Source organism: Camelus ferus, chromosome 12 (assembly GCF_009834535.1).
Source record: "Camelus ferus isolate YT-003-E chromosome 12, BCGSAC_Cfer_1.0, whole genome shotgun sequence".
NCBI classification, from domain to species: domain Eukaryota; kingdom Metazoa; phylum Chordata; class Mammalia; order Artiodactyla; family Camelidae; genus Camelus; species Camelus ferus.
The window spans coordinates 3539567-3549810 of record NC_045707.1 but is presented as its reverse complement, the minus strand read 5'-3'; the positions used below and the strand labels follow the sequence as shown (position 1 = coordinate 3549810).

The following is a 10244-nucleotide window of genomic DNA, read 5'->3' as shown; positions in this document are numbered from 1 at the left end:
TTCAGTGGGAGCAGAGGCAGCTGCCTTTATTGGGGGCCATGGACCAGTTGGCTTCACTCAAAGGCCACGCATTTGATCTTGAAGTCACCATCAGCTGCCAGGTAGTTGATGGCCTCCAGGTTAAGGCGGTTGGGGAACTTGAATTCGTATCCATCTGGCAGCTTGATGGTTAGATCTGCCTGGTCGAAGGAGATGCACACCTGGGGGTGGAGAAGGTCAGTGAGCGAGTGGACCCTACAGCGGGAGCCTTGGCTCTGTAGCCATGGCCACGGCCTGCAGGTCCCGGGCCCTCCCAGAGCCCTTTACTCATGTAACCCTGACAACAGCTCCACCTTGTGGGTGAGGCCCTGGGGTTGGGAGAGGGGAGGATGCTCACTGATGCTCACCCAGCAGGTGAGGGGAGGGAGGGGAGGGAGAAGGGGGAGGGGAGGGGAGAGGGGCAGGGCGGGACCTAGGTCTCTAGCCATAAACCCAGCTCTGCCTCAGCCCACCCAGCGCCTGCCCTGGCCCCCAGGCCCCAGCCCACCTCCACAACACTTCCAGGCTGGAAGGGGAAAGCAGACTCCCGCTGCTCGGCCCCCCAGGCCCCGCCGTCCTTGCTGTTACACACGATGGTGTTGGTGTCCCCGTGAGCGTCGAAGCGAGGGTTGAAGTGCAGGCACAGGGTGTTGCTGTCTTTGCCCAGGTTCAGCACGAAGCTGGGGGTAACAGGTGAGCTCCCTCAGTCTGTGCCACTCAGTCCACAATTGATGCACCTAGCTGGGCGAACTTACTGAGCCGAGAGGCAGGAAACCTGGAGTCTAGTTGTTGCCCTGCCACCTCCTTGCTGGGTGACCTTGAGCCAGCTCCTGCCCCACTCTGGGTCTGTTTCCTCATCTTCACAGTGGGGGCTGCACAGGAAGGACCTCTAAGGGTCCTTTTGTAGGCATGAATTTGTGTCCCAACCCCTTTGGTCAAGATTGGAGACTCCCTCCAGATGGCGACCTCTGGGAAGGCAAGTGTCCCGTCTGTCTTGTCTACCTCTCTGTCCCTGGTGCCCAGCATGATGGGTCACACACAGTAGCGCTCAAAAACTGGGGCGGATAATAATAATACATTTTCTGAGTGGAGGTGACAGCAACGCCTACCTCTGAGGTTTGGTGAAGAATGAAATGAGCAGTACACATAAAGTGTGCAGCTCCTTATAATGTCAGCTGGTCATCACCAGCGTCACTGAGAGATCCAGCATCTCACTTACACAGAACCTCCCCTCCATTAACTGATTAACAAACTAGGCTCAAGGCGGTTGGTTGACTGGTCCAAGGTCACAAGGCTGCGGAAAACCTAGGCCAGCCGGCCGAATGAATGATGAGTTAAGGAAGGACCGAAGGAGAGAAAGGTCTAGAGAGTGAAGCGCGCAGGAAAGAGGGACCTCAGATGGAGGGCCGCAGGGATGACACTTTTTCATTCCCTCTCCCCGCCCTGCTCAGGCTCAGGTCCCGCCCACAGAAGGGGGGGAGGGGGAAGTCAGCCGAGGTAGATGACGAGGCTGCAGCTGGTTTAGTTTAAGAGGGGAAACAATGGTGGGGGCGTCCAGACCCCGCGGAGGAAGTGACTCACGCTAAGACGCAGCCTCATAGGCTGCAGACAGTAACCCTGCCCCGCCTGAGGGAGGAGCCGGGCCTGGCCGGCCACGCCCCTGCCAGGCGCGGGGCGGGACCCTCGAGCTGGAGCGCCCGCCCCTGCCACGCCCGCCCCTGCTGCCCACCGCTGTCGCCCCCTCACCTCTTGGCGTCTGGGGCCACCTGGCCCCGCACTCTGAGGCACTCCCCAGGTTTGAGATTCAGGTTGCTGGCGACCAGACCCTGCACAAACAAGACCCCGCCCAGCCAGGTTAGAGGACGCAGTGTCCGGGGGGCATGGGGTGGGGTCCCCACCCTGGATGGTCAGACCCGGCCGACCTGAAGCTTGAGGAACCCGGCTGCAGGTTCTAGACTCTTCTTCTCTGTGTGGTCCTGGACAAGTCCCTACCCCCAGCCGGGTCAGTTTCTTGTCTGTAACCTGACTGAGATTCTAGAAGACAGGATCTAGAAGTTTTTGCGGTTCAGCCAGGGGATTTTAGATGCAGATTGGCCTGGGAGGTGGGGTGCCATCGCCTCATTGAATAGATAGAACCAGGCTCTGAATGGGTCATACTGCGAGTTGTTGGCAAAGGAAGGTGAATAAGTCATCTGCCCCTCTGCTGGAGAGAAAGCAACCTGGGGCTAGGCCATCCGCCACCAACCCCTTCAAGCTCCTCTGTGCAGAGAGGCGCAGGGGCTGGAGAGGAGACCCCTAAGGAACAGTCAGGCCCGTTTAAGAAGGGAGAGCAATCTAGGGCCGGAGAGCAGCCTGGCTGACTCAGGGTTAACAAGATCGAGCACACAGCTTAACTGGTGTGAGTGGTTCCTTCTGCCAGAAGCTTGAACCTCTTTCCTCTGGCCTCCAGAAGATTCTGGCTTCCTCTGGATCCCTTATCATACACACCCACTCCCAGCCTGGAGGAATAGTTGGTGGGAAATTACTCCAGCCTCCACCTGACCAGCCTGTTCAGAACCACCCCTCCACCGGCTAACCCAGGGAGGCCCCCTCCGGGCAGCCTGTCTCGGATCCTGGCGACTTTTCAGAGCTCTCTGGAGCAGAGGGTGACTCTGCCCTGGCCCAGTGACTGCAGACAGCTGCAGGGGGGAGGGGACTGGAGGTTCCTTGGGGTGGAAGAGGGGGAAGGGACAGTGGCCTGGGCACCAACGAAATGCTCCCCCCCACCCCGTCAGCCACACCCTTCCCACTCCCACTTCTCAAAGAGCTGCAGAATGTCAGCCTTGGCAGAAATAACTGTGTTGTCAGACCCTGGAGGAATCCAGAAAATTTTCAAGCCAGAGGAGCCCTTGGGGGACCATGGTGCCCACCCCCATTTTACAGATATGGCCACTGAGGCCCAGAAAAGAAAAGACATTTGTTCAAGGCCATACTGCGGGAGCTAGAACCCAGATCCTGATCGGCTCTCACTCTCCCCTAGTTGTCTGCCCCCACGCCATCCCTGGGCCTTGGGGTGGGGCCCCCATACTCACACAAGCCATGACTGAAGAGAGAAGGATGTTCCTGGGACTGCGGCACCAGCTGTCTGAAGACTACCGGAGAGATGTGCCCCGGGCCGCTCCCACCCTTTTAACTGGACCAGACCCCGGTGAGTCCCGCCCACTGAGTGCTCAGCCAATTGTAAGTCAGGACAGGGATGGGGGCCACGGGAGGCGGGGTCAATAGAATTTTGAAGCCACTTCTGGAGTAGAGATGACCAATCAGAGCGGAGACCCCCTCCATTCCTTCTTAAGCACTCCCCCAGGGTCCAGGCTCCACCTTCCATTCTCCTTCACCCCTCCCTACCCCCCAAAAGAATTATGCTGTGGCAAGGATTGGGGGAAGCCAGTGGAAAATAGTTGGAGGATGAGCTAGGCCCAAGAGTTGGCGGGAGTAGGGCCAGGGCCAGCTGGCTGAGCTCAGGGGGTACCCAGAGAAGACAGCTGAGAGGGTGCAGGGTCCTTCAAAGAATTAGATCTTGGGTTCGCAAGGCTGCTCCCTGGCAGAGACCAGGGCGTGGCCCGCTCTGGGTGCCTCTGCAGAAGGCCCAGGATCCGTTAACCACAAGGCTCTGGCCACGCCTTGGCCTCCCCCTCCCCCTCCCCCTCCCCCGAAGCAGGGATTGCGGCTGCTTCTCGTGCTCCTCACAAGCGCTAAAGGTTGGGCCGGTGCCAGGCCTGAGGCTGCTGCCCAGGCTCAGGGCTCAGGCCTCGGGGTTTGGCTCTCCTGAGGGGCCTGCCAGGGATCATCCAGGAGCCCCTGCCTGACAGCCTCTGGCCTGAGAGGATATGGGAGGGGTCCCAGGGTGAGGCAGGCCACGAGGGGTTGGGGTCCCCTCTCTACTCTCCTCACATTGCTCCCTCTGATGCCTGGCACAGCCTTTCCTTTCCCCGTCCCTTTAGCAGATGTTATACTGAGCACCTACTATGTGCCTGGCCCTGAGCTGGCCTCAGAGGATTTGAAGACGAACCCCTCTCGGTCCCTGTTCTCAAGTAGTCCACTGTTGGGGCAGAATCTGGCCATGAACCTAATTAAGAAGTTGTGTGATGCTGGCTCTGAGGGAAGTCCATGAGCAAGCCCCGAAGTGGGATGGTCCAGAATGGAAAGAAGGTGGGTCTTGCAGGATGGGTGAAGAAGCAGGGATTGGCATTCCAGCATGGATCAAAGCTCAGAAATGAGAAAGCACAGGTCTGGGGACCCTGAGCATCTGGGCATGGCTGGAGTTTAGAGTGTGCTGGGGAAAGATGGGTCATGAGGCTAGGAGGCCAATGGTACCTGGATCATCAAGGGCCTCATTGAGGAGCTTGGGCATTGTTTTATCTGAGGGTGCTAGGGAGCCACAGAAGGTTATAAGAAGGGTGTGTATTGAGTCCAAATTTAGGCTGCAGGGAAAATCACTGTAGCAATAGAGTTGAGGGTGGGTTGGAGGGGTGCTCACCTCACACTTAAGCACCAGGTAGAGAAAGGGGCATGAGGAGGAGTGGGCGAGGTGAGGGGCTTGCTAAAGGAGTAATCAATGGGACCTCCTTCTCCATATCACCATCCCCCTTCTGAACTTGCCAGCATTGAAGAGGGAGGAAGATGTGGACCAGGAGTGACTCACAGCTGGAGGCCAGGCCAGCAAACCCACCCTGTCCTGTGCTGCCTCCCCAGCCCCCACCTCCCTCCAGATGACTGAAGCCCACACTGGCATAGGAGGAGAGGGAAGAGCATGGGGCTGAGAGGCAGGCCCAGAGAAATTGGGTCGCACCCCTTGTGAGCCCCTCAGCCTTCCTCCCAGACCACACCAGCTACCTCAGAAAGCAACCACAGTGCTTCACTTTTTCCTCCAGAGCCTCCCCAAAACCTCAACGTAGGGAGGGTGGGTGGAGCCCAGCTCCACTGCCTTTCCTCTGTGCTTACCCTCCAAGGCCCACAGACACCACTCTCCGCCTGCTCAAGGAATGGGGGCATTTCAGGAGGAGTCGTGGACCAAGGCCAGAGGTGCTTCAAGCACAGTCCTTACCAGACTGCCATCAGGTGGGCCTGGCTGGCTCTTCCAGCCCAGTAGTTGAGCTCTCAAGGCCTCAGGAGCTGCTCCTCCATTCTGCCCCCACCCCAATCTGGAAGATGGTCCAACACCAGGAAGTGTTTGCTGTTGGGGGAAGGGCTGCTTTACTCCTCCAGTGTCTGGCCTGCCAAAGGCTGGTAGAGAGATGGGGTGGCGTAGTGATACGGTGCATAGGCCCCTGGAAAAGCCCCTTGGGGGTCTGGAGACTCGGGGTTCTGGCTCTAGTTGGCCACGCCCTCCCCAGGGCATCCTGGCAAGTCACTTCTCCCTGCTGGCCTCAGTCTCCCCATCTGTGAACTGGGATTTGCAGCCCTGCTCTTCTGCACAGTTAGTACAAACGGTGTTTAAATCTATTGTACTTAATAGAGGATTATTTTTTTCATAGATCTTGGAAGGTTTTAGCCTCCCTCTTGTCTCTTTTCCCAGGCTGAATTTACCTTCCTGGGTCAGCACCTCTGGGAGGTCTCCCTTTCACAGCCACCTCGTCCCCAACAGTTCCCTCCTCCCTAGGGTGGGGTGGGGGGCTCTCCAGAGTCCAGTGTCCCCTAAAAACAGGGACTGTGGTTTTCCTAGGGCAGGAGGCAGGGACAGATGCACTGTGTGCCCCTCCCCCAACCCCAGTCTCAGGGCCTCCTGGTGGTGGCGCCCACTTATCTGCCTGTGCCGGGCGCCTGGCTTTCATACATTATCTCATTTTGTCTTCACCTCCCTCCTGCTTCAGGACTGCCAACTGGGTCGAGCTTCTGCACAGGGAAGCTGCCCCGGGGCCCTGAGATGAAGCTGACATTAGAATCAGAGAAGAGGGGCAAGTCTTGATTTGGAGGCTACCAGCTGTGACTGTAGCCAAGGTCCTTGTCCTCTCTGAACCTGTATCCAGTAAGTGGGAATGTTACCCACCTGCCAGCTGGTTGGAGGATTATAGGCGTGATGTGGGAGGGGCTCAGCGTCAGTTCTCTCTTGCACCCCCCAAGGCCCCTCTCCCTGTAGAGTCCTCCCATCGGCATCCCCATGGGCCTGCAGCAGAGGCAGCGAGCTCTCTGGAATTCCTTCATGCTCCAGGCTGGTCCTGTGGGCTGGACCTTGGCTGCTGCCATGAGAAATGAGTTGAGCTTGTCCAGACAGCGGAGCCAGGCCAGTGCGGCTCTTCCCAGCCTGCCAGCTCCTACCCGCCCCTGTGATGGCTGCGCCTCCTCCCGCGGGCAGGGGTGGAGAGGGCTGCCAGGCCCACCGACACACCAGCCGCACCCCCTAGGCAACCTGGCTGGCCCAGTGGGGAAGGCGGGGGTGGTCAGAGCCAGCTCCAGAGCTCCCTCATTTATTGATGCTGAGACCACCCAGAGAGGGTGGCCGCTTGGCCCCCAGAGCTAGGGCTGCGGCCCTTTTATCTACTGAGCCAAGGAAAGAACACTGTGGTCTGGGATACCTAGACCTCAAGAGTGATCTTTCCTCCTGCTCAATGAAAGGGAGGAAGGACTAGTAGGGGATGTCCCCCAACTTCAGGTACTTTTCCAACCAGTTTGTGCTGGAGCCCACCCCACACTTACCTGCTCATCCATTTCCACCTCCCCCTTTGTTGCATGTGCTGGTCTGCCTGCCCAGACAGCCACCTGGTGGTTTCCACCTTTCCATCTGGTGTCTGTCCCCCGCTGAACACAGGCCCCGGCTTGCCTTTAAGGAACTGCCCCTCCTGTCCTGTGAGGTCTGGGTGGGGTCCAGACCCTGTCATTCATTAGTCCTGCAAGGCTCAGGCCGGAGTCTGGTTTTTTTTTAATGTTTTTTTTTTGGGTGACATAATTATAGACTCACAGGAAGCTAAGAGCTTTTTAAGAGCTTAGAAAATATTTGAGACGTGAAGGAAAAAATGTGTTGGGCCCAAAATACAAAAACTGCAGAGCTGAAATTAATAAATGTTCACTGTGCTCAAACCAAAAACTTGGTAGTCATAAAAATTGTATTACATTTGAAAACAGTTTTGTGGGTTGAATTTTCTTCAAAAGCGTGCCCAAGTCTTCCTAGAGGCTGGTCACTCCTAAATTAGATCTCCACCTCCAAATGATGTCTAAAATAAAAGTATCAAAATACTTGGGAAATGTACAGCACCCCCCCCCCCATAAATATAGTTAATGTGGGCTGTGGGCACACATTTCCTGCGATGTGCTTGGGACCTGTGTATCAGGAGTGTTTTGGGCTGTAAGCCGGGGAAAATTCAACTGAAGCGGCTTTAAAATTAAGGACAACTCATAACAAGAAGTCTGGAGCTAGGAGGTTTCCATGGTAGGTTAATTCAGTGGCTCAGTGAAACCAACAAAGATCTGGGTTCCTGTATCATGGTGGATCGTGGCCGTGTAGACAGTCCTTGTGCTTCTGCACAGCCACAAATCCACAACTAGTCCTTGCTCTTAGGACAGAGAAGCTGAAGGGTTTGGGATGAACTTAACATCTGCAACATACTCTCGAATGAATCAGTTAAAAATGTAAATATATATAAAGAGCAATTAAGCAAATCGGACAAATATGAACAGCTGGGAGTCTAAGTGAAGGGCACTTGGGTGTTTATTGTGCTGTACTTGCACCTTTTCTGTTGGTTTGAAATTTTTCTAAATTAAAATTTAGAGAGTGTGACATAATAAGAAATGTGTGTTTGGTTTCTGATCCCAGTTCCTGACATAGGTCCTAAAACCCTTGCCATTTCCTAAGTGATAGGGGTGACTGAAGGAGCATCTTTTTGACCCCGGTTCCTGATACAGAGCTCCTAAATCCCTTGGAATTTCCTGGGTGATAAGAGCATCTTTTGTTATAATGAAGTGACTTTTGGTGGGCACCTGGATGGCTTCAGGATGGGGGTTGGTTACCAGAAACACCAAGCAGCGACTGGAACTTTCCCCAGGGAGGGGAGATGGGCTAGAGATTAATGACCAGTGCCTACATGATGAATCCCCTCCATAAGACTCTCAAACTACAGGGTTTGGAGAGCTTCCAGGTTGGTGAACACATCCACATCCATGCTGGGAGGCTGCCGCACCCCAACTCCATGGTGACAGAAGCTTCTGCACCTCGCCCTATGGGTCTTCATCTAGCTGTTCATCTGCATGCTTTATCATCCCCTTTATTATATAATAAACCAGTAATCGTAGTGTTACCCTGAGTTTTCAAACCTGAGAAGGGGGTTGTGGGAACCTCTGATTTATAGCCAGTTGGTCAGAAGTACAGGTAATGACTCTGGACTTGCGATTGACATTGAAGTGGGGGAGAATCTTAGGAGACCGAGCCCGTAACCTGTGGGGTCTGCACTAACTCCAGGTAGTGTCAGAATTGAATTAAAATTGTAGGATACCCAGTTGGTGTCCACAGAAAACTAGAGAATTGTTTGGTATAGAAAACTCGCACATTTGGTGTTAGAAGTACTGTGTTCTGTGGGTTGAGGAAACAGTTTTCCCTTTCAGTTGGTGTCAGAGAAGTGGGATTTGCTACAAAGGCCCTGGCTCATGGAAACGTGTGGTTTGGGAAGAGAAAGTATGAAAGGGCAGAGATGAGGAACCTTTGATTCCTGGCTGATCATGTGGTCACCCATGGTCCGAGCAGCAGCTGGGCTGCAGTATTACTAAAGGTAAACACTGCCAGTGGAATTTAGACATGGCTCCAACTCCTGGGGAGTTGGCTTACTGGATGTATAAGGAATTGCGAAAAAAGTAAAATTTATAGTCCCTTGGTTATGGTTATCTGTAATAGGTAAAATGAAATCAAAAGAGCTGTTGGGTGGGACCCTGATGCTAGACCAAGTTTAGATTTCAGTGAGTCTAAACTTTGGCTACTGCCTCAAAGCCACCCCTAGAGGGAAAAATTATGCAGAGACAACAGAAAGTAACTTTAAGGCCTTGGTCATCAAGAAAGTAGTCAACATGGGGGAAGGGAGGGGAGGCAAAACTAGGACAATATTGAAACCAGGGGGTATAATGTGAAGTTGTTTTATGTTGTGGATTGTTGCCATCAACTTCCTAAAATATTAGCTGGGAATTGACGTGAAGGCCATACAGTGCTCACTGTGCTATTCTTACACTTTTCCTGTTGGTTTGAAACTTTTCTAAATTAGAGGTTGGGGGAAACAACCCCAAGTTCTTCCAATCTTTCCAAAGCAGAGTCACAAAGCAGAAAAATAAGAGAAATATACTGGGCCATGCCTCATGATAACAAAATGGCTGCAAAAGCTTCCACACCCAAAGCCTAGAAGAGAGGCTGAGAGGGATGATACACCTGGAGGGTGCTGGACCACCTCACAGGGGCAGCCAATAAACTCCCTTCTGCCTTAGTTGGTTTGAGCTGAGCTTGTCACAACCAGAAGTCTCCACGAGTGCACATTTGCTCCCACTTCCTGATGGAGCCAGGCTCAGCCAAACACTCCTTCTTCCCAAGAAGAATCACACTGGGGAGAGTTTCCCAGATCCTGAGGTCCCACCCTTCACTTTATAAATAAGGGAGCAGGCTTGTGCAAGCTCAAGTGACATGTAAATCAGTGACAGTCAAGCCTGGAAGGGTCACGGCATCTCCCCACCCAGCTTCTGTAGGCCTGTCCCGCTGCCCCTCAGCCAGTTCTTGGCTGGGCATGTGAGGCCAGCAGGGCAGACGTTCACAGCAGCACCCAGGTGTGAAGGATGCCTGAAATGGAGGGGCGGGGTCCGCAGCATCTCACCTGAGCTCCCGGAGGGCAAGGACCTGCCTTCCTCCCTCTCTCTACAGAGAGGGACTGCAGCCTCCTGGCATCAGCCAACGTAAGTTCAGATCCTGCCTCAGGTGATCACACTTTCTCGGTGTGTGCCCTTGTGTAGGTTAACATCGCCTTCCTGATCCTCATTCCCCAAGGAGTAAAGTGGGCTGAGTAATACAAGCTTGCTGGAGTTTCTGCAGGACTGAAACGAACCGGTATATAAAGACTCAGTGAGGCATAAAGTGCTGTTGAGCTAAGGTACCGCTGCACTCAGAGAATACTCTGGAACTGAGGTGGATCATTTCACAAAGCGGGTGGGCCCAGTTCCAGGGAAAGCAGGCTCAGGCAGAGGCTCCTCCTCCCGCCCCTCCCTGGACACAGACTTGAACCCACACA

At 54.4% G+C, this 10244-nt stretch overlaps 1 protein-coding gene across 1 annotated transcript; it reads right to left on the bottom strand.

The window, feature by feature from the left end:
- LGALS1 (galectin 1) lies at window positions 1-3232 on the bottom strand. The gene is made up of 4 exons (XM_032492199.1): window positions 3090-3232; window positions 1765-1844; window positions 527-698; window positions 1-200 (listed from the first exon to the last, which is right to left on the bottom strand). Exons 1-4 carry the CDS (start codon window positions 3096-3098, stop codon window positions 54-56), a joined length of 408 nt encoding a protein of 135 aa, XP_032348090.1. The 5' UTR covers window positions 3099-3232; the 3' UTR covers window positions 1-53.
- Between the last annotated feature and the right edge of the window lie 7012 nt (window positions 3233-10244).